This window comes from Leptonychotes weddellii, chromosome 4 (assembly GCF_054177405.1).
Source record: "Leptonychotes weddellii isolate Sample4059 chromosome 4, ASM5417740v2, whole genome shotgun sequence".
Lineage (NCBI taxonomy): Eukaryota > Metazoa > Chordata > Mammalia > Carnivora > Phocidae > Leptonychotes > Leptonychotes weddellii.
This window is the reverse complement of record NC_138372.1, coordinates 59,454,244-59,478,869: the sequence shown is the minus strand read 5'-3', so window position 1 is coordinate 59,478,869 and position 24,626 is coordinate 59,454,244. Positions and strand designations below refer to the sequence as shown.

Below are 24,626 nucleotides of genomic sequence, written 5' to 3'. Positions count from 1 at the left end.
TTTGAACACACATGCTGCCGAGCTCTGGAAAAACCCCACAGCCTCTAAGAAGTATCTGCAAGAAACCTACTCAAATCAGGTCTCCAGCCAAGATCCTGGACTGTCTAGCCTCTCTCCTTGTGTTGCCTTTTTATTTTTTCTTTAGATGGTCTGTCCTTTTTTTCATTCCTGTCTAGGACTCTGTAGCTTAAGCTGTGGTGTCATTTTTGTTCGGTTTCTGTTTTTTGAATTAAGCCCTTAAGTTTGAGCCCTTGTGATAATTAAATACATTGGGTTTAAAAAAAATAAAAGATAAATGGAAAACTCATGACTATCCCATTTTCTAAAGCAGCACTGCCCAACAGATATGGAACAAGCCACATAATTTTAAATTTTCTAATAGTTGCATTAACAAAAGTAAAAATAGATGTTTATTCAAATTATATAATCTATATCTAATACATTGTTTCAAATATAAAATTGAGATATTTTACATTTTAAATTTTTAATATCTTACTCAATTTGAACTAGCCAAAGTGTCCAGTATCTATATATATATTTTTTAAAGATTTTATTTGACAGAGAGATAGCAGGAGCAGGAACACAAGCAGGGGGAGTGGGAGAGGGAGAAGCAGGCTTTCCACCAAGTAGGGAGCCCGACGTGGGACTCGATCCCAGGACCCTGGGCTAACGACCTGAGCCGAAGGCAGACGCCTAACAACTGAGCCACCCAGGTGCCCTCCAGTATTTGTATTTTGCTACTAGCTACCATATGGGGCAGCTCAGTTCTAGAATATCCTGTCTTTATCAATTTTATACTTTGCATTTTCCCCATCTCCATATACCTGCACATGGCATTTCCTGGGCCAAAAATGCCATAGCTAAAACCCAACTTCTAAATCCAGTCTATGTCGGGGCGCCTGGGTGGCTCAGTCGTTAAGCGTCTGCCTTCGGCTCAGGTCATGATCCCAAAGTCCTGGGATCGAGCCCCACATCGGGCTCCCTGCTCCGCAGGAAGCCTGCTTCTCCCTCTCCCATTCCCCCTGCTTGTGTTCCCTCTCTCACTGTGTCTCTGTCAAATAAATAAAATCTTTTAAAAAAAATAAATCCAGTCTATCTCAAAATCTTCCCCATCCAATAAAGTCTACTACATTTTCTATCATCATCATCCTCGGCTAACTTTTTTTTTTTTTTTTTTTTTTTTAAGGTTTTGAAGTAACCTCTACACCCAATGTGGGGCTCAAACTCATGACCCCAAGATCAACATCCTGATACAGTTCTCTCTCAGAATAGTTACACAAGCCAATAATTTCACCAACCCACTCTAGATTAGATTTTGTTTTCAACTGAATTCCTGAATCATTATACTTTGTATAATTCTTCAGTTTAAAAGTTCTTTCTACCTACTATCTCATTTTATCCTTAAACTCAGTAAGGTAGATGGTGAATTGTGTTTAGTACATTGAGGTACTACATGCACCCTATCGTAATTTCACATGCTATTCTCCCTATCAAAAATTTCAGGCACAGGGCGCCTGGGTGGCTCAGTTGGTTAAGCAACTGCCTTCGGCTCAGGTCATGATCCTGGAGTCCCGGGATCGAGTCCCTCATCGGGCTCCCTGCTCAGCGAGGAGCCTGCTTCTCCCTCTGACCCTCCCCCCTCTCATGTACTCTCTCGTTCTCACTCTCTCAAATAAATAAATCTTTAAAAAAAAAAAAATTTCAGGCACAGAAAAGTGACTCCCCCTTCCAATAAAAAAAAATTAAAAAGGAGGGGAAGATCACACCTGAGTGACTCAGTAAAGTGTCTGACTCTATTTTGGCTCAGATCATGATCTCAGGGTTGTGAAATGGGGCTCCATGCTGGGTGTGGAACCTGCTTAAGATTCTCTCTCCCTCTGCCCTCCCCACCGGAGGGGGGAGGGGGAGTGGGTGTGTGTGGGTGTGTGTGTGTGTGTTGCTTTAAAAAAAAAAAAAGGGATCAATGGATTAAGAGGTAAGAGACTTGGGGTGCCTGGCTGGCTCAGTCAGAAGAACATGCAACTCTTGATCTCAGGGTCATGAGTCTGAGCCCCACATTGGGTGTAGAGATTTTTTTTAATAAACTTAAAAAAAGATGTAAGAGACTTGAATCTAGTCCCAATTCTGTACTCAGTGAGTTCAGTCAAGTCATTTGACCTCCATAGTCCTCATGTACATCATGGCATTATTAAAGCTTGGTCTACATCATGCAGTTGTTATTAAAAAAAAAAAAAACTCAGTAAGAGACTATATGTAAGTACTTTTTAAACTAAAAAGCTCTTTTTAAGGTTATTATTCCTGGAATATAAGTGCTTCTTGAACAGTAATATTTACACCTATGCTTGAAAGCTGCTTAAACTACATGAGTTTTCCTGAAGAGATCAGATTTTGCTCCTTTTTAATGTCATCACCAGGATGGATTTCATTTTCTCCCATAAATTACATTATCCTTCAACTTTGTTGAAGAATAACTCATGGACAGTGTTCTTACCATGCATAATACTTGAATTGTTGTCTTCCAGTTCTTATCAGGTGGTTAGGATTATTCACCCTTAAAACTCAATATGGCTAGGGTCATAAGTCTGAACTATATAGTCATTAATATAAATTAATACTGCCTTTTTTCTCCATTATATACTTTACAATGTGCTTTTTGAATAAGGTTAAATAGATCATCTGTCATTGGTGTTTCAAAAGATATTCTGGGGCGCCTGGGTGGCTCAGTTGGTTAAGCGACTGCCTTCAGCTCAGGTCATGATCCCAGGGTCCTGGGATCGAGTCCCGCATCGGGCTCCCTGCTCTGCGGGGAGCCTGCTTCTCCCTCTCCCACTCCCCCTGCTTGTGTTCCCTCTCTCGCTGTGTCTCCCTCTGTCAAATAAATAAAATCTTAAAAAAAAAAAAAGATATTCTGGCCCATAAACAGGTTACAGATCTCTCTAAAAACACATTAAATGTCTTTTTTTTTTTTTTTAATCCAGGAAGCCCATTTCCAACTTTCTTTTGTTTAATGCCTTCCTTAAACAGGAACTGAGCTGGCCAAAAATTCCACATGTTCCAAAGACCTCTGGAAGAAATTATGGGCTTGTGTAACTGGCATTACATTATTTGTGGGTGTGATTTTAAATGTAAGTAACTGGAACTGTAACCTCTTGAAGGTTATCTAAAGTAGCAGTATTAATATTTTAATACAACTACTTTCCTACATCTCAATCTAGCCCAAGAATCTCGCTACTTTTTACATGCTTTCTAAAATAAGCATTATTCGGGGCACCTGGGTGGCTCAGTCGTTAAGCATCTGCCTTCAGCTCGGGTCATGATCCCAGGGTCCTGGGTTAAGAGCCCCGCATCGGGCTCCCTGCTCGGCCGGAGGCCTGCTTCTCCCTCTCCCTCTGCCCCTGCTTGTGTTCCCTCTCTTGCTGTCTCTGTCAAATAAATAAAATCTTAAAAAAATTAATAAACAAAATAAGCATTATAGAAATATCGATGTTATTACAGAAAATAAAGTAATGACAAACCTAATAATTAACTAAACCATACTTTTAAAAAAAAAGTTTCCTTAAGGAATCTCTACACCCAACACGGGGCTCAAACTCATGACCCTGAGATCAAGGGTCACATGCTCTACGGACTGAGCCAGCCAGGCACCCCAACTAAACCATACTTTCATCAGGAGTTAATACTTTATCTTTATACATAAGACCACCACTTGGATTGTTTCCTGTATTAATGACCCTGGTTTTATCTGGGCTGTTCTCATTATCTAAGTCTCAAAGACTTTTTCCTCAGTAAGAGAAAAACAAAAAGATTATTTTACCTCCATCTAGTTAATTGCCCTTAAAATAGCAGGAATTAAGCTCAGAAACTAAGAACAAAATAATTATGGAGGGGAGGGGAGAGGGTTACCAACTTACCCTGAATGCTTGAACAGAAGGGAGTAGCTCTAACCAAGCCAGTGACAAAATTGTTACTCATTACTCTTCCAGGGTACCTAGCTAACTCAGTCAGTACAGCATGCGACTCTTGATCTCAGGGTTGTGAGTTCAAGCCCCAAGTTAGGCATGTGTGGAGTCTACTAAAAACTTAAACTTTCAAAAAGCTCTGAGTGTCTTAGGCTACATGGTTCCCCAAAAATATGTGGTGTATGTATCAAATAACTTCTAAAACTCAATTCTTCAATTATAGTCATAAACTGGGGCATCTGCTTATCCCTCTTAGCTGTACACAGATTGGATACTGGCTCCCACTTACAGTAAAGTACTGGGAAAATGAAGGAACTAAGGAGATAGATCTGAAAGAATGGAAAAATAAAATCAAAATTCAAGGTCCAAGAAACATTATGTGCACCAGGTACTTTCACAAATTACTTCCTTTATTCTCTATAGTAATTGTAGGTGAGAGGTATTATATTACCACCCCCACCCTCTTTTTTTTTTTTTTTTAACAGACTAAAAAATAAAGGCTTAGAAATGGCACCGTTTGCAACAATATGGATGGACGCTGGGGGCATTATACTAAGTGAAATAAATCTGACCAAGAAAGACAAATACTGTATGACCTCACTTATATGTAGAATCTAAAAAAAAAACCAAACCTCAAAGATACAGAACAGATTGGTGGTTGCCGGGGCGGGGTGGGGGGGGGGTCGGTTAACAGGGTAGGCAAAACAGGTGAAGGTGGTCAAAAGTTACAAACTTCCAGTTATAAAATAAACAAGTCCTCAGGATGTGATATACAGTATAGCAATATATACTGTATACAACAAATATAGCTAATGCTGTATTGTATATTTGAAAGTTGCTGAGAGATCTTAAAAGTTCTCATCACAAGAAATTATAACTATTGTGTTGATGGATATTAACTGGATATTGTGGTAATCATCTTGTCATATATACAAATACTGAATCATTATATTGTATACCTAAAACTAATATTATTATATGCCAATTATATCTCAAAAAAATAAAGGCTTAGAGGGTCAATATCAGTAGTATTTGGTGCAAATGATATTCCAACCCTGGATGTCCGAGTTCTTTTCCCTGCAATGTTACCACTCTTGACGTATTATATCCACAGAGAGACACCTAAGTTACTGATCACTTTCCAAGGCATTAGCTCAACTAATCCTTGTGAGTCAGGTCATGAGGGTATCACTACACCCTGTGCAGAGGAGAAAACCAGCTCAGACCCATTAAGTGATTTATCTAAGGTCACATAGCTGATGAAGGACAAAACAAGAATTCAAACTTCTGGGCTTTTTCTAACCCACGATACTCTAACTGTGATGTAAACATAAACTCAGCTTTGAATTTAAAACAAGGGCAGAAACTATACATTTTGTGTTCTATATAGAGCCAAATAATACTGTTTATCTAATAAAACACCCACTTCCTAAAAGGAGTTAAAATAGATTGTAAAAAGGAGCCATTTGTAATTGGACTTAAAAAAAACATTAGATGATCAGTAAATATCAAAATACTAACACATTGACTTACTATTAAGTTTAAAATGATTTCTTCCAATTAAATAATTTTGAAACTGACTAGTTGCATTTCTTTGTACTATAAACAGTCATTTAAAATCCCAAGCCTAGGGGCGCCTAGGTGGCTCAGATGGTTAAGCGTCTGCCTTCGGCTCGGGTCATGATCTCAGGGTCCTAGGATCAAGTCCCACATCAGGCTCCTTGCTTAGCAAGGAGCCTGCTTCTCCCTCTGCCTGCCACTCGCCCTGCTTGTACTCTCCCTCTCTGGCAAATAAATAAAATTTTTAAAAATTAAATTAAAAAATAAAATCCCAAGCCTATTATTTTCCCAGCATAATACATGTACTAAATTTCTAAGATTTGTTTTTAAAATATACCTGATTTTATATACATAGTGCCCCTACCTTCACCTTGTCAATGGCTATAGTCAACTAGAAACAAGTTTCACCGTTTGCAAAAGATAAAACTGGCAACAAGACAGATATTTAGAAACCTGATACTGTATGCTCTATTTAGACCTTCATGAGGATATTGTACAAAGCCCTGCCTCGAACTGTGTAGAACTTTCTATAAATGATTCACTTCTAAATTAGCTGCCCTGGGTCAGCGGTGGCAAGTCTTAAATAAAAGGTGAATCATCCTTTGTACTCTTCCTTCTTCAGTACAACCACTTTTTTAGTAAGCAAAATAGGACAAATAATTTTATCTGGAAAAAGCAGATTTATATTTGTTAATCTACCAAATGACTTCCCACAGTAACCAAAAGAACATTTTCTTTTGCTAATGAAAGCTAACCAAAGCAACTATGTGTCCAAGAGAGTCAAAAATCTCAAAGCAATTCTTGAAACTTAAGTTTAAAGGATAGGGAGAGGTTTTAGTCTTGCCTTTGTGGACATTACAGAAATACTAAACCGAGTAAGATAAATCCAATGTGTATGGCTATATATGTCATCCTTTTCCATAATATTCTTCCAGTCAGAACTTTATCCTAGTCTAATAATGCTGCAAGGTTACATGCCAATTTTAAAGACATCATAAATCACTGCTATTCCCCTGGTCAGGTACTGTCTCCAATTTTCCAGCTTTCTAAACCTACTTTTCTTAAACGCCTCCTCTTATTTGACACTTAAAATGGAAAAGAATGTAAAAAGACAGAGACTGTAACAAGGAGACATTTTACATCTAAGAAAAATGTAGTAGGGTGGCTTGTGAAATATTATAAAGAGATTTATGATTAAGCTTTCCAGTTTACCAAATATACAATTTATAAAAGATGACCATTATATCTCAAAAGGGACCCTAATCAAAATTTTAAGATGTGTTTAGCAGAATGCTCATGTAGCAGTGTGTCCATATTAACCCAGGCAGCAGACTTAACAATCCTTACAATGAAAGAGCTACAACATGTGGTATTTACAAACCACCCAAATGGGGATGCCTGGCTGGTTCAGTCGGTAGAGCATGCAACTCTTAGTCTCGGGGTTGTAAGTTTGAGCCCTATGTTGGGTGCAGCTTACTTAAAAAAAAAAAAAAAAAAAAATACTGAAAAACAAACCACCCAAATAAATCATGGAAAATTGGAAAGCAAGCATGGTGAGCCAGGGAGGTGTCAAGTGGGAGGGACAGGGGAAGGTGGTCTATTCCTTACTATTTCCTAGAACAAATTCTGAAAGAGATGAGCACTTTAAGAAAAAAGTGGGCCATTTGAGAAGCTATAAACATCTTGAGAGAAAGACTGAAACTGATTTTTATTCTAAACTAGGACACATGGAAAGACAGGAAAATGTACAAGGTGATAGGGTGAAAGGTGACAGAAGAAAGTATACTACAGGGTTCCCTAGATGAGAGGGGACAAAGGATTGGGGGGGAAGGCAAACTCATCAACCACCTTAGACACTTAAATCGTTCATTAGCAAGTTTGAGAAACAATGAAGAAAAAAAAACAAAACACTTCTATGCGTAGGGCCGGTGTGACACAAGGGCAGTCCTGAATTTAGAGGGAGTTTATGTGTGAGTGCATGCGTGCGTGTGCGTGGGTGGCTGGGCATGCGTGAGGATTCTTCTAGGTGCAGGTTGCTTAATCCTGAACCATCTCCCACCCCAGGGATAGAGATCCCCGGGAACAGAGACTGGGAAAAGGTGGAAAGGAGCTGCCAAGAACAGAATAATGTCACAGACTCAGACACATAGGCACAACCCTGGCTGGAGTAGTTTATTACTAGTTCCTGCTCCCCTGCTCTAAGCAGCTTCTTCCCGTCTCTGCTTGCCAACATTACTGCCATTCCTGCCTATAAAACTCCTGGGACGGGAGCAGGCAGAGCAGTTAAAGAGGGGAGGAGAACCCAGCAGTGTCAGGAGGCTTCCTGAAGAAGCAGTCAGGCTACCCCAGGGTTCTATCCTCGACTCCCAGGAATGTGTCACCCAGCCAGAGCCAGGACGAGGAGTACCAGCATTTCCTGGCTCCAGGCTTGGTGCTGACACTGCGCCCTCACTCTCTGCTTCTATTTTTATAACCACACTATCCTCTCCCCACCCCCTCCCCAAATGCCTATAATTCAAAAACTTCCTTACTGCCCAGGAAACTGGTTTGTATATGGTTGGTATTTAATTGGCAAATGTATGAAACTTACCCTTCTCTTCTTTCTCCTTTTCTAGTAGGCAATTTGGTTACAATTAGGCAGACTCCAGGTCCCAATTTACCACTGTTGTCCCAGAGTAATTTTTTTTAAGTAGACTGCATGCCCAGTGTGGGGCTTGATCTCAAGACTCTATGATCAAGAATCTCATGCTATACCAACTAAGCCAGCCAGGCTCCCCCCACCACCCCATTAGAGTAATTCTTAATATCATCCCCATAACTCTCTAAAGTGTCTGGATTTGGACTATAAATTATATGGCCACCTATTTATAATAGATCGTCTATTAAGCTGATCAAATAAGCATATTCCCATTTTAGAATGGAATGACTAAAGACAGCATGGGATAAAAAGAAAAAGATAAGCTTGGATGTTGAAGAAAAGCAAGGGTAGAGTTCTTTCTCTATCCTTTAACATCTAAGTAATCTTCCCTAGAAGCTTCTTGGAAGCAAATATCAGTGTCTAGGACTTCAGCACAATTAAGATCCTAGGAGACTTGAGTGTGTGGAGAGTTGAAAATAAGCTCTACATGTCCAGTGAGAGAAGAGGTAAAAATACAATTATATGCTGAGACAAATTCTGCCTCAGGTATTCTCTATGCCTAGAAATAGGACACAAAGAAATATGGATATTATTAAAGAGTTATTTTTGGCACATGAGAAATAAACATTGACAAGTGCAACACAAAGCAATTCTAAATAAATTGGTATGTTTTATTATCTCTCAAGTTTAACTGAGATCTTCAATTTTGTTGATTTAAATCATTTATTAGGTTTATACTAAACTTTATTGCAGAAGCCCTCCTCAGAAAGGTGCAGATTAGTTACTATAACACAGAATTCCACACTGAGATAACTTAGTTTGAGGATCATGTATAGGGATACACTTTTATAGGTGTTTTCCTTATTTGGAGGGATTTGGCCAAGGGTAGGAGAATGAAAAATGTACAGATTTAGATGAGAAAAGTTTAAAAATTACAAAAAGTATCCAAAAAGTTGTAAAAAAAAAATTCACCTTGTTTAAAGAAAAGGAAAGCATATTGGGGCACCTCAGTGGCTCAGTTGTTAAGCATCTGCCTTTGGCTCAGGTCATGATCCCAGGGTCCTGGGATCGAGCCCCACATCAGGCTCCCTGCTCCGCAGGAAGCCTGCTTCTCCCTCTCTCACTCCCTCTGCTTGTGTTCCCTCTTTCGCTGTGTATCTCTCTGTCAAATAAATAAATAAAATCTTAAAAAATATTTATTGAATCATTGTTCTAGATACCTAACATGCTATTTAATCCAATTCTTACAACAAATCCCATAAGGCAGGTATTATTTGTACATTTTGCCAGTGAGAAAATTTAGGCTAGAAGGTGGCATTTCCAGGAGTCAAACCCAGGGCATGGCACTCTACCCTGAAACCCACCCCCATCGTACGGACCTGAAAGCTTTTCTATCATGCCACCTTGACTCCCCATCTGTCATAGGACCCTGTGAACCTGTCAAATAGCCACAGCAACATGTGTTGCTTTGAGATATTATAAAAGCCTAAAATATCACAAACTTAACAAACCACTCTCCACTCTGCATAATTACAATCCTATAAAATTAATCCTAAAACTGTGCAAAACCAACTAGTCTTTCCACTGGTTTTTCCCTTCTTGCTTTCCCATTTTTTTTCCTCTTACCACCTAACTTCACAGCATAGGTAAAGTACTTAATCTCAAGCAACTGGTGATAAAGCAATGTTGCTGGCGGGCAGGGGTGATATTGGCCCTAATGAAACAATTTGAAATTTTGTGGAGGCTTTTTTGGTTGTTACAATGATTGTGTGACTCCACTGATGTAGGGATACTGTATGAACTCTAACACAGAAGCCCAGCTCAGTTAAGAGCTGTTTGGCATTCCATATGATTTTCAAATGTCCTCCCAGATATTCACATTGGGAAGAGGAAAACAAAAAGATTTAAGCCTAAACCCTAGCTCTGCTACAAAGCATTTTTGGTTATCAATTTCCTGGACTGTAATTACCATGTAAATCAAGGAAAAGACTTACCTGTTTGTGCAGAACTTTACCAAGAACTATTTATCATTTCAGAAAATCAAGTCATTCATGACAATGCTATTCACGTTATATTTTACGCTGAAAATTCAAGTATCTGCTCCTATTGCTACATTACAGTAATTCTACAAACATCTACAAATATTATTTATCCCTTATTTCTTTATACATTATGTAAAGAAAGTCAACAACATTCAGTTGAATATTGTCTTATTCTTTAAATCCAAACTTATTCACTACAAATAGGTACAAGCACCTAACTGCTTCATTAGGTCTTCTAAGATACTTCTCCCCATGTTGAAATCCATATTTGTTTCTAATATTAGAGTTAAGGGGTACCTGGGTGGCTCAGTCGGTTAAGCATCTGACACTTGATTTTGGCTCACTCAGGTCATGAGATCAAGCCCTGCATGGGGCTCCACACTTGGTGGGGCATCTACTGGAGATTCTCTCCCCCTCTGCCCCTCCCCACCCCCCTGCATGCACATGTGCATGCTCTCCCTAAAAATGAATATTAGAGTTAAGGAATATTTTTTTCAATTACATATATAGGTAGGTATAAATTTTTATTTCAGGGTAATAAAACATGGTGTTACTTTGAGCCCAATAAGGTTAGGAACCACTTGTGTAAAAGGAAAAGGTATGGGCTTTGGGTCCAGACAAACCTAAGATCAAAGACATCCCTCTCTGGGCGCCTGGGTGGCTCAGTCGTTAAGCGACTGCCTTCGGCTCAGGTCATGATCCCAGGGTCCTGTGATTGAGTCCCACATCGGGCTCTCTGCTCGGCAAGAAGCCTGCTTCTCCCTCTCCCATTCCCCCTGCTTGTGTTACTGCTCTCGCTATCTCTCGCTCTGTCAAATAAATAAATAAAATCTTTTAAAAAAAAAAAATCCCTCTGGGTACCTGGGTAGCTCGGTCCTTAGGGGTCTGCCTTTGGCTCAGGTCATGATCCCAGGGTCCTGGGATTGAGCCCCGCATCAGGCTCCCTGATCAGCGGGAAACCTGCTTCTCCCTCTCCCACTCCCCCTGCTTGTGTTCCCTCTCTCGCTGTCCCTGTCAAATAAATAAAATCTTTAAAAAAAAAAAAAAAAAAGACATCCCTTTAGACTGTGTGACTTGAATAATTTACTTTTGCTCTGAGCTCCAGTTGCCATTTGTAGTCATCTCTAGGGCTTTGGGTAGGAACTGCCATTTCTAATAGGATGGCATTGGTTAAAGGGTAAGGGCAGATATTCAACAAAAATTCCCTTAGTTCTCAAGATAGGTTTCCCTTTCCCAACTCACCTCCACATAAAGATAGGAAGGGGGAAGTATAAAGAAAACAGGAGAAAGAGTAACAGGAATCATGACCAGCACCTAATACCTAGCCACACCCAGAACAAACCGCTAGTATCAAATGTGAGAAGTTGCAAGAAGTTAAATTAAGATTCTGGACCTGGATCACCAAGGACATGGTGTTAATGCCAATAACAGAAACTACTACTATATTAATGCAGTATGTGGATATGTGAATTGGTTCAAGAATGGAAACAGAATTATCATTTCCTCAACCTTGTTACTGTGTATCCCTTTAAGGCCACATAAAGTTAACACTACAACTTAAGAACTTTTACAGATGGATAGGATCTACAGGATCATCCTGGATTTTAGCCATTAAAAAAAAAAAAAAAAAAGAAAGTTGAGGGGTGCCTAGCTGGCTCAGTCAGTAGAGCAAGTGACTCAATCTCAGGGGTCATGAGTTCAAGCCCCATGCTGGGGGGTAGAGTTTACTTAATAAAATAATAATAGTTAAAAAAAAAAAAAGAATTGAATCTGTTCCTCTACATGTGCTTCTGCTCACTGATGTATCTCAAGATTTGGAGCAGTGACTGGCAAAGTCATAATCAAAGTCTTCTAATGAGATTCAGTAGGCCTAATACGTGTATCTTCTATTTTAAAACTATTATACTCGCCTTGCTATAAATTCATAACATGTACAAATGATGAAAATATGCATTTTTTATACGATAAACACCTCTTGTTAAAGGCATCAACCTTTTCCCTAAGTACTTGGTTCTCTATACACATAAGCAGGAAGAAATATCTCCCCAGAGGTTTCTTTTGAAGAATTAAAATTCTTGCTAGCATTCCAATGTAGGAAGGAGTCCATCTGGCTCTGCCAAGTGTATGGCTAGCAAGATTTATCTGGGATAAAGGGTCCCCAAATAGTTCTAGCCATATATTCAAAAGTTGTAGAAAGTCATCATTGCTTCACTGCACAGACAACACAGAAGAGGCTTTTCAAAATGGGCTAGATTCTATTCCAGGAGGAATACTGAAGCCATCCTAAAAGGTAAAAATTTACCTATTTTCCCTGTGGATTTCATTAGTTCAACCAGTAAAAATATTTTTTTTTTTTAAAGAATTTATTTATTTGACAGAGAGAGACACAGTGAGAGAGGGAACACAGCAGGGGTAGTGGGAGAGGGAGAAGCAGGCTTCCCGCTGAGCAGGGAGCCCGATGCGGGGCTCGATCCCAGGACCCTGGGATCATGACCTGAGCCGAATGCAGACGCTTAACGACTGAGCCACCCTAGCGCCCCAACCAGTAAAAATTTTAACTATACTTTTGATATTGTCTCATGGGGGGGGCGGGGGGGACTAGGAATCAAACCTCATCTGCTTAAGTCTTAAGGTACAACTATCAATTTACAAGAAATACAATGACAGGGGATAAGCTACACTTCAGGGATGCAAGCAGCAAAATACAAACTGAAAAACTACACAAAATAAATTATCTGGCTTCTTCAACAAATACATTGGAAGGGAAAAAACAGAATGGAAGGAACCCATACATTAAAAAAGACTCAAAAGACAATTAAAAGCAGCCAAAATTAGATTATGGTGTTTAGGAAAACACATTTAGGCGATAAAATTTTAAGGGATTAATTACTGTAAGTCAGGATAGTGGTTACTTGTGGGGGACAGATGGGAGGAGGCGTTTGGAAGGTTCTGAGTTGTCTGGCAAGGACTATCTTCTGACATGAGTGTGGTTACAAGGATGTTCAACTTATCCATTAAGTTGTACATTTGTTTTATGTGCTTTTATCTAGTTGTTCTATATTTAATACTTTTTTAAATGAGGATTAAAAAAATATTGGCAAGTGCTGATAATTGTTGAAGCTGGGCACCTGGGAGGTATCACACTATTTTCTTTTGCATGTATTTAAGTTTTCCATAATAAAACGTTAAAAATGAAAAAAAATTTACTTCATACTAACTGCTAGTACCTGCCTAGAGCAGCTCTCAATCTTATGGAAAGGACAGTAAGTCAACAGTTATCATTCCGTCTGTAAGAGTTGTGGAAGCTCAGAGGAGAGGCAAGAAACCTTGAGCTGGGGGTGCAGATGGGGGAGGTGAGGGAAGCTCTGGGTAGTGACTCCTAAGTGTAAGTAAAAGTTAATTAAAGAGGCTCTTAGACTGAGGTGGTTCTAATATCTCAGCAGCCCATGTAAGCAAACGAAAATATAAACCTGTAAATGCCTCAGGGTTAAGAATACAAAACCTAGAGATAACCAATCGCAGTGAACAAGGCTTTCCCAAATAATGCAAACAAAAATTTTCTTTGCTTTAGTTTCCACATCTCCTCTATAAAAACCTTGCCCCTAGTTCCTATCTGTGGAACACTTCTAATCACTTCTGGTTTGGCACGGTTCAATTCCAATCGATTTTGCTCAAATAAACCCTTAGGATTTTAAACATACCTCAGTTCATCTTTTAACACAGTTAATAGGGAAGGAGAAGGAGAAAGATTCCCAGGTACTGGGGAGAACAATGCATAAATATCAAGGAGGGTAGCGGTGTTGGGGAGGGGGGGGGGAGGTGCCTGACTGGCTCAGTTGGTAGAGCATGCAACTCTTGATCTTGAGGTTGTGAATTCAAGCCCCATGCTGGGTGTAAAGCTTACTTTAAAAAATGTGCTAAAAAAAAGTCATAGGGAACTGAAAATAGTTTCAGTCTGGACAGGCCATGGAAGATATCTACCATTCCCCTAATTAAAGTAGTCTTCAGAACACCTGTCATGCCCACAATCCTCTCCAACATGACTTCTTAACTACCACTCACCTGCCTTTGTTCCACATGCCCCACAGGCTAGACCAGAGATGAGCCCCTGATCCACAGGCTCACAGGTCCTGTCCCACCTGTTCTGTACCCAGACTTGTCAACACAGAGACTCACTCTCAGGGAGGCTGAATTTGAGACACACTGGGGCACAGAAAATAGAGCGGTAACAAAACAAAGACACAGAGATGAGACAATAGAACCTTAAAGGAGCAAAATCAAAAGGATGAGAGGCATTTATCAGTCAAGAAGAGAAGTTCGGGTGGGGGAGGAGGGAGGAGAGAAAGAGAGGCTGAAATGCAATGTGAAGGATAAACAGACTTGCTCTTGGTTCTCCAAAGTCTAAAGCTACTGCTTTCACCTGGACAGCATGAATGATTCTACAGTTCTCCATGGAACGTGACTACCCAGCTGCAGAAGCTGTCCTGAGCTTCTTTACCTCCCTATACATCCTGATACAAACACATACATACATACAAATTGCCTAAGGTAATATGAGTGTTCCATCTCTAGAAATTTGCAAGAGCCTTTCATGTCCTCTCAGGATGGGAGTGGTGGGAGGGAGTGAGGGAAGGCAAAGAGACCAGCCATCAGTCTCTGACGTAGCAGGCTAAGAGAGTGGTTGGCCTCTGCCCAGGAGTTCAGACTTTACTCTAGGATTGTTCACATGCTAACTTCAGGTGATTTCCAGCAACAAAACAAACAAAACAGTTTTATTCATTTCTTATGTTCCTGATAGCAATGAGGTCTACAAGGCAGCTGCTTAGATTCTAGCGCTTCTCAAAATAAGTTATTGGTTTTGAGTTTTTCATCAAAAAATGAAGCTTTAAAAAAAAGCTGATGTCCTCGAGGGATAGTAAGCATATATAATGATTGTAATATATTTAGAACTTATCAGATGGTACTGTACAATTCCAGAAAATATCCTATTCAACTTACAAAACACTTACAAGACAAACATAGCAAATGAATGGTAAATTGTTTTGTTTTTTTTTTAAAGATTTATTTGACACAGAGAGAGACAGCCAGAGAGGGAACACAAGCAGGGGGAGTGGGAGAGGGAGAAGCAGGCTTCCCGCCAAGCAGGGAGCCCAATGTGGGGCTCGATCCCAGGATCCTGGGATCATGACCTGAGCCGAAGGCAGACACCTAACGATTGAGCCACCCAGGCACCCCTTGATAAATTGTATTTCTACTTTATAAAACAGACGTCAGGGAGCATTCCTCTGCTGAAAAACATTTGCGTTCTTTTCATTGCTTACAAAATAAAATCTATACAGCTTCAAAGACATTTATAGTCTCACAATCTACATCTTCAGTTCCTACTGTAGCCACCATTTAGTTTTATTTATCAGACTTTCACGGAGCAGCTAAACCATCTAGCTACTCTAGAGACAAGATTTAAAAAAGAAAAAAAAAAAAAAGTCCAAGCCCTCCCTCCCCCCGCCCCCCAACCGTCCTGGGAGAGAGGAATAACTAAATTCAATTCAGTGTGCTAATGCTAGGTTAAAATCATGCAATAGTGGATATTATACCTAATCTAGACTGATGGATTCACAAGGAAGGCTTCTTGGAGGAGGTGACAGTTGAGACTGGAGAGGTAAATAAGTTATCAGAAATGAGAACAGCATGGGGCACCTAGGTGGCTCAGCCAGTTAAACATCCAACTCGATCTCAAGTCTTGATCTCAGGGTCATGAGTTCAAGCCCTGTGCTGGGCTCCACACTGGGTGTGGAGCCTACTTAAAAAATAAAAATTAAAAAAAAATGAGAACCATAGAAAAGGCACAGAGAAATGAACAGTTAAATATTCCGTAATACAGAGGGGATGGTTAGGAGAGGAGATTAGAGCAGCAGGCAAAGGACAGGACTCAAGAGGGAGGAATAAGAGACATTGTTTAGCTGGTGGGGGTTATTTGTAAGTACTTTTGTCTGAATATTTGTGTTCCCCCTCCAAAATTCAAATGTTGAATCCCCACAGGGGATGGCATTATTAGGTAGGGCCTTTGGAAGTTGCTTAAACCTTGAGGATAGACCTTGTGAATGGGATTAGTGCTTTATCAGAGGTTCCAGAGAGATTACAGCACCTCCCCACCCTGTGGGGATACAGCAAGAAGGTGCCAACAATGAACCAGGAAGGGGGCCTCACCAGAAGGCGGTCATGCACCAGCCCCTAGAACTGTGAGCAATAAATTTATGTTGTTGAAAAGCTACCCAGACAGGGATACTGTTATAGCAGCCAGCAAGGAATAAGACAGGGAGTAACTGAGAGCCCTGAAGGTTTCTAACAGGCATGATCAGACCATCAAAATATTAAAAAAGAAGATGGGCAAGATCAGAAAAATCATATTCTGGGTGCCTCTTTAGAGTCAGTATAGTAATAATCTAACAGTAACAACTGTCAATGCCCTCCAGCCAAGGACCAGCAGTATTTCTCACCTCTAGTTTATTGTTCCTTGCATCAAGGGAGACAGCATGCCGAGAGGAACCATGGAGGGGTCTTAGTAGGAGGATGCTAGGAAGGATTTGGGAGCACGTGCAAGGAAACACGGGTTTGCTCTGGATAGGGTGCCATCAGGAAGTGAGGCAATTCTAGGGCTATCTTAGTAAACCTATCTCTAAGGCGGGAGAAATTATCAAAGCTAAAGCTATGATTACTGAAGGAACAGCAGTCATTTGTATCAGTCATCTCGTCTGGGGAGCAAGGGGGACACCTGGTCATTTTTGTGGTGTGAAAAACGTTCATGTTTTAGTTTCTGTCCGGACAGGATTACAGAGTGATGTTTTTGGTTTTTTGTTTTTTTAAGATTTTCAAGTTTTATTTAAGTAATCTCTACACCCAATGTGAGGCTCGAATTCACAACCCTGAGATCAAGAGTCACATGCTCTTCCAACTGAGCCAGCCAGGCACCCAAGATTTTCTTTTAAAGTAATCTTCACACACAACATGGGGCTTGAACTTACAACCTCAAGATCAAGAGTCACAGGCTCTTCCAATTGCGCCAGCCACACGCCCCCAGGTAGTCTTACTTTTGACTTGCCCCATCAGTCACAGAATGCTCTTACCGGATTTTGAGGTTCTGTGAGACCATTTACGCCCAAAAGGAGAAGCCAACTCCTACCAGTGAGTGTCAAGCCAGCTCCCAGATGGCAGGGGCTGCTCTTCTCACTCTTAAACTCTTTCTCTTCAGTTCCGTTGGGCTTGCTTCACAGTCCTCATAGCTCAATGCTAAAATTCACACTGGATTCCTAAATTCCTTCATTTGGTGTGTTTTTGTTGTTCCTAGGAGGGACCGTATGCAAGTCGGTGCACCTCATTTTGCTCTAGTCTTCCTGGATTTCCCATTGTGAAGCAGAAAGACACGGTTCAACTTGCCAGTTATCTGCATTGCTGGGAAATGATAAAGTCTGCAGTGCAGTTCATGTTCTCCAGAAGTGCCACATAAATACAGAATATTGACTTTCACAAGAGCTCAGCACTGATGCCAGCAACTTGAGAAGGAAGCAGTTTCTGGGAAGCTTTGCAAGGCAGCTCCCCATACACTAGTTCAGCTAGGAAACAATTCTGCTTGTAAACAGAGCCCCCAACTTCATAATTCCTGGAATTTTTAGAGATGAAAGAATTGCACACAAATCAGTTTCCATACTTTCCATACCCTTTTCGTGTCCATATTTTACCCTCTTACTCCCCACCCACTTCAAGGTAGGAGCGATGCTCCTCATTCCTACCTCCATCAAAAGCTAAGTCTTTCTTCACACCACAGCAGGAAAAGTTAACGTCTACATAAGATATTACTGTAACTGGTACTAAAGCTGCATATTGAAGCTACAGGATTTTAACTACTGTGTGAAGATTTTTTTATTCAATGAATACTTGAGCTCCAATCACATTTTAGGTATGGTTCTAGGCCCTTTGGGGCTATATCAGTAAGCAAAATAGACAAAATCCTTGCCTTTGTGGAGCTTATATTCTACTACATGGGAGAGGAAAAAGACAAATATACATAGGATGTGAGTATGCTATGGAGGAAAATTAAGTGAGGAGGGGAATTTTAAATGGGATGATCAGTACCACCCTCACTGAGAAGGTGATATTTGAGCAGATTTAAAGAAGGAACAGCATTCTGCAGGAAAAGGCTCTGGTAAAAGCAACAGCCCTAAGGCTCAAGAGTTCAAGGAATAGCTAGGAGGCCAGACTGGCCGGAGCAGAAGGAATAAGGATATTAGAGAGGTAAAAGGGCCTGCCTATAGCCCATTGTAAGATTTTGGCTTTTGCTGTAAGTGGGATGGGGAGCCATCAGAGTTTTGATCAGAGAGAGAGAAGATACAGGATATGTCTCACTGGAGACAGCAACTTTTGAGTTTTGCTAGAAAAGAGAAATGGGGTAACAACAGGAGACAGGGGCAGGTGAAAAGGGAAGATTTGTTGAGAAAAATCACAGCATAATTGTTATTTATAAACTGTTGTATATAAAGCTTGAAATTAAAATCACAATTCTCAAATTAAAATCTCATCTTCCCAAGAATACTGCTTTATTGGACTGCTTTATGTATTGAGAAAGAGCCTACATTTGCTTGACCCATTCAATGAACTATTTAGTATTATATATATATATATATGAACGAATACAACCAAGTCAAAGGAAATTTTTTTTTTTTTAGATTTTATTCGTCAGAGAGCAAGCATGCACAAGCACGGGGAGTGGCAGAGGGAGAAGCAGGCTCCCCGCTGAGCAGGGAGCCCAATGCAGAACTCGATCCCAGGAGCCTGGGATCATGACCTGAGCCCAAGGCAGACGCTTAACCAACTGAGCTGCCCAGGCATCCCAATAATTAAATCTTTAAAGACACTGAGCTTTCATTTCCTGGATATGTGAGGTATCTAACTACAAAACTGATTTCCTTAAAAGCTTGTTCGAATTACCATTTTCTACGGTCTTTCCACATAAAAGATAACTAAGAAAACATGTCATGGCACAAACTACTGCCAAACAATCACAGCGGTCATATATTCAAAATGCCCCTTCAACAAATGTTACGACTGAAGCTCAAGAGTTTAATGATCAATTCCTCTGTATAACCTGAATATTTTAAAAGATGGTACTAAACTTTTTGTAAAAGTGTCCCTGCATTTACAAAAGTTAACTGCTCTTTTAGGCAAGATTTACTTTCTTTTTTACTGAACTGTTCATTTAGTTGTTTAGAAAAAAAATATCAGCTCAAAAAAATATCTGCATAATTGGCCATCTGTTTCAAGGTAATGATCACAGGCTGCAAGTGATTCATAGCTTAGATTCATAGTTTCCTCCTTCAGGGACCTTGAAATAGGTGAAATTCAAATTAGTTTCACAACAGCATTTTTTTGAGGCAATATTTTTGTGGTGGGGTCTGAGGCTTTCATTGAAAAGACCCTTTGTTTTAAAAAAGAAGTTTTCCTGGGGGCGTCTGGGTGACTCAGGGTCCCAGGATCGAGCCCCACATCAGCTCCCTGCTCGGCAGGAAGCCTGCTTCTCCCTCTCCCACTCCCCGTGCTCTGCTCTCGCTCTGTGTAAATAAATAAAATCTTAAAAAAAGGTTTCCTGGGTTTGTATTTGAAATTTGGATGCAGTTACCTAAAACCTCATAGCCGATATGTAATGGACTTGGAACCAGGAAACCTGCATTCAAATCCTGGCCCTGCCCCATACCAGCTCAGTGACTCTGGGCAAGCTGCTTAATTTCTTAGAGCCTCACTTAGCTTTATAAAATGAAAAGAACCCCTACCTCAGTGCTGTGGGGAGGATGGAACGACCACACTGTAGACTTACTTACATGCCTAGCACAGCCATGGGCACATTATGAACTCCCAGTAAATGTGCCACACCTGAAATCAGGTCAGGCCAAGTCTTTCCCTTCCCCCCCTCACCCTTAGTAAAGAAGGTTCAACTCCATACAGAGCTATTTATAACCCTATAGCCACTGCTCTAGAAAAAAGGCAGGAATTCTGAGCTAACAATCTATTCAATCTATTAAGAGGGGGAAATTTGTTTTGTTCCCACTGACAACTCAAAAGTTTATACCACAATTACCCTTGCTGGGGAAAGGAGACGAGAAATGGGATCTCACCAGAGTGGTTTTAATAAATTACTTGTTTCAAAATTAATTGAGATACTTAGGACATATTATACTATGATGACCAATGCTTTATCCTGGATATACTTAACTATTTTTTTTGTTTTAAAGATTTTATTTATTCATTTGAGACACAGAGATACAGAGAGAGGCAGAGGGAGAGGGAGAAGCAGGCTCCCCACTGAGCCAGGAGCCCAATGTGGGGCTTGATACCAGGACCCTGGGATCATGACCTGAGCCAAAGGTAGATGCTTAATCATCTGAGCCACCCAGGAGCCCCATACTTAACTATTCCTAATCCAAATGGAAAACTCGCGTTAATGTTGGTTATATGCGTAAGTATACTAATATATATATTTGGAGTTATAAAAATACATGAACTTTGATATAGAAGGATTACACTATCTCAGAATTTTATCTATTTCAGTGCATTGGAAACTGAAAACACTGACAATGGCTTCCAAGCTATCACAGACACCCGGGAAAACTTGGGAAGCAATACAGAATAGAAGTTCATGGAATTTGGAGTCAGAAAACAAAAAAACACACACACCTGGGTATAAACCCAGGCTCTGCTACTATGTATAATTTTGCAAGTTTGTGAACCTCAAAGCCTGTTTCCTCTCTGAAGCAGTGATATCAATATTTTTCTTCCAGAATTAACCGGATTAAATAAAGTCAAGCACCTTGAGCTCAGAATAATGAGGAAGGCTATTAATGCAAAGCAACTGAATCTGGAGTCCCTGGTTATAGAAGAGACATTTAACCAATTGAGCCACCCAGGCGCCCCTAGAAGAGACATTTAAAGTTATCAAGTATGCTAACAAACTCACTTAGCTTAGAAACGAGAAGATCCAAGTTTAAATAACATCCCAGATTTTTTTCTTGCTAATTGTGTGACCTTGGCCAAGGCCTCAGCAACTCACTTAACTGCTAGGTATTGGTAATACTAGTTACAATTTGTTAAGTGTGGACCATGTACCATGCAATCTGATAAGTTTATATATGAACTCCAGTCTTTACAACCCTTCAACGTAGATGTTCTCATCTGGATTGTTTTTTGTTGTTTTTTGTTTTTCAAGATTCATATTTTTAAGTAATCACACTCAATGTGGGGCTCGAACTCACCACCCAGAGACCAAGAGTCACAGGCTCTACAACCTGAGCCAGCCAGGCCCCCCCTTTCTCATCTGTTTTATACATGGCTGAAAGTGAGGGAAGTTAAACTTGTTCAAGGCCACAGAGCCAGTAAGTGGTAGAACCTGGACTCACATCCAGGCTTAGGGGTCTCCAAATCCTGTCCTTAGCTACGCAATGAACTACACGCCACCTGCTTCTCCTAGAAAAAATGACATTATTCCCGTGAAAGTGCTTTTTGAATTGAAATGTCCTATACGAACGCGAAACACTGTTACTACGCCAGGTCAATATAAATAATTCACAAAATGGGTTTGTGATTTGCCCCTCAGTGCCTGGGAACCCTGAAAGCACAAAAGGTTACACTTGAAGCTCTCTTTCATCTCCCCTTGGAATTGTGCCGCGACCTCAATTTTATTTGAGCAGACCTGATAAACAACATTAAAGAACAGAAATCCAAGTGCAGCTCTGTGCCATTCAAAGGCAGCGAGCTCTCTGCACTCCCTGGAGTCCAGGGCAACATTTCATGCTTTTCTTTGAGATGTGGACAAAATATTTCCTTGGGCTAACTTCTCTTGCATCTGCAGTTCGCTCAGGTAAGCATAAATAAAGTCCCATAAACACCCACATAAACTAGTGCTTTCTACATCACGCCCATAGCAAACTTCAGTTCCAAACACGCATGCAGTCAATCTACCTAATGCGAAGTTCAGCCCCTTTTAAAGGATAGGGTGTAAAAATTGAGAGTCGATTTTCCCTCTGAAAGTTTTGTTAACTAATCCCATGGAGTTAGCTATAATTCTCTTCCGTTATGCACCCTTGGTATGATCAACTTCTTGGGAATACCACCAAAGGGACTCTGGTGTTTGGCGCTAGACAAGACATCTGAGGGGCTAAGTGGACCTCAGTTTGCTATCACCTGGCAGGCCCTTTTCTCACCCTTCCTTAATCTGGGAGATGCTCCGCGTGACCCTCTCCCCCCAGCAGAGGAAGGAGAGTAAAGTCCAGATGAAGTGGAGGGTGTTAACGTGCTCAGTCATATCTCCACTCTGGGGAGGCGCTTAAGCCCGGAACGGCTAACTCCGGGGCAACTAAAGCATACTCATTCGCATGAGGAAGAAATGAGGAAGAAAGGTCGACCCCGGTTTCCCAGAAGCCAGGAGCCTGGGGAACGCGACTTTCTCGGGTCCCGGACTTACCTTCCCCCTCCTCACTTCGCCCGGGGCGCTGTAGGCTGACTCCGCGCTGCATCCGACCTGGAGCTCGGCACCGCGGCGCCCTGCCAGCCGGAGCCAATTTAAGCCGGCTCGGCACGTGCGAGAGGCGGGGGGCGCGCGGGAGGAGGGGGAGGCCGCGCGCGCCAGCCTGAGCCTGAGCTCCTAGCCCTTACCTCAGACGCTGAGATCTCAAACACTTCCGCGATCTTGGCGTAGAGCTCCCGGATGCTGGTGAAATCCTCCACTCGGCCCGTGGGGCTGCCGTGGGCCAGCTGCGCGTGGAAAACCACCTTGCGTGTGGGAGGCGGGGGGTCCGGGAGAATGCCGCCGCCCGCGCCCACCGGCTCGGCCTTCACCAGCTGGGCGGCCTCCTTGGACTTGGCTTTCACCTTTCTCCGAAACCCCAGGAGCATCTTGCCTGGCCGAGGGCGGCGGGCCACCTGCGCTGCTGACCGCCGCCTGTCCGGCTGAATGTCGCGGACTTTGCGCTCGGGCCACGGGGCTGCGGCCAGGTAAAAGCCGCCGCTGGGCCAATGGCAGAGGTGCTTCCGCCTGGCGGCGCCGGGTCAGAGGCCCCCTCCTCCGCCGCGAGAAGAGGCACCTGGACCGCAGCGGCCACCTGCCCTCCCTCCGGGGAGATCTGGGTAGAGGAAGAGTTGGGCCCATTCCTGCATATAATCTCCCCGCCTTTAAAAACAACAAAAACAAAACAAAAAACGGTTCGATTTCCGTAAGAACCTTGAGATGCTGAAGCTACAGAACAACACGTCTTAGAATACAAACATGGTGGCCTTTCTGGTGCTTTTCATGAATCTGAGGTAGGCTCTCGCACAGGATTGGGCCACTGGGGATAGGGATTTACGTAGAAGTCAACCTTCATCGGCCTTCTCGGCGCCTCACACCCTGCCCGGCGGACTTGGAAGGGAAAGTTTTGAGATTGGTGCCATGTTCAATTCATAGTCAAACGCTCCAGACGGCCGTCAGCGCCTCTCAGTAACCCTTTTTACTCCCCGCTGCCCTGGGCAGTTTTCTCTCCCAAGTGTCCAGCGCTCTCCCCAAGTCATGCGCCGTTCTTGGTCTCTGCAGAGGACCCTGCCGCTTATTCTACAAAGAAAATTGAAGCCCATTCTGTTCAGTGTGTGAGCTCCCTCAATATCCCATCCTACTGTATAACTTCACCCACTTCCCATCACCAAACTCCGAAGAAATCTCTAATTTTTATTTGACCCTTGCCCTAATCTCTTCACTCTTCTAGGATCTTTTTTTTCAATTCCAGTGTAATTAACGTATTACACCGGAATTGTAAATAACGTAATTTCAGGTGTACAACATAGTGATTCAACGATTCTTAGAATCTCTATTTTTAAGCTACCTTTTGGGTCTTGCCCTTCTCCCCATCTGGTGCCGCTCACTGGTGGTCCGAAGCCCAGATCTTTTACACTGTTTTCAAGTCCCACCTTTGCAGTGGCCTCCAGCTACATCTTCACAACAAAGCAAAAATAATCTTGAATTATAGGCTGCTTTTCCTCACTTCCCCCTTTGCTCTTAGGCTCACTGTGATCAGACTTTGCCCTCACTCCACTGAAATTGCTTGTACTCTGATCACTTCTTAATCATCAGATACGATTAACTCTTTTCAGTCTTTATCTTACTTGACCTTTTAGAGTATCTGATGGCATTGACCATTTCATTCTTAAAACATGCCTCTGTTTTGACGTACCTCTCTCCCTCTTTGCTAACTGCTACTTTCCAGGAACTGTTTTCTCTGAGGCTATTATTTTTCTTGGCCGTCTTTTCTGCATGCTCTCCCTGAATGACCACATCTGTTCTCTTGGTTTCAGTAGATGTTGTTGACCTCCAAATTTATATCTGCAGCTCAGTCTACCACAAAGAAAATGTACTGC

The 24,626-nt window shown here is 41.6% G+C and overlaps 1 protein-coding gene across 4 annotated transcripts in view; it reads right to left on the bottom strand.

The window, feature by feature from the left end:
- The window catches only part of GIPC2 (GIPC PDZ domain containing family member 2), a 305,601-nt gene extending 281,220 nt beyond the window's left edge, over positions 1–24,381 (bottom strand). The window contains exon 1 of one of the 4 annotated variants that reach the window (XM_081817037.1): positions 22,896–24,381. In XM_081817037.1, coding sequence (XP_081673163.1) covers positions 22,896–23,135 — 240 coding nt within the window. In that variant the 5' untranslated portion in view covers positions 23,136–24,381. The remainder of the gene's footprint in view (positions 1–22,895) is intronic. The other 3 variants (XM_081817038.1, XM_031027188.2, XM_006732482.3) reach the window with 3 other exon arrangements.
- Between the last annotated feature and the right edge of the window lie 245 nt (positions 24,382–24,626).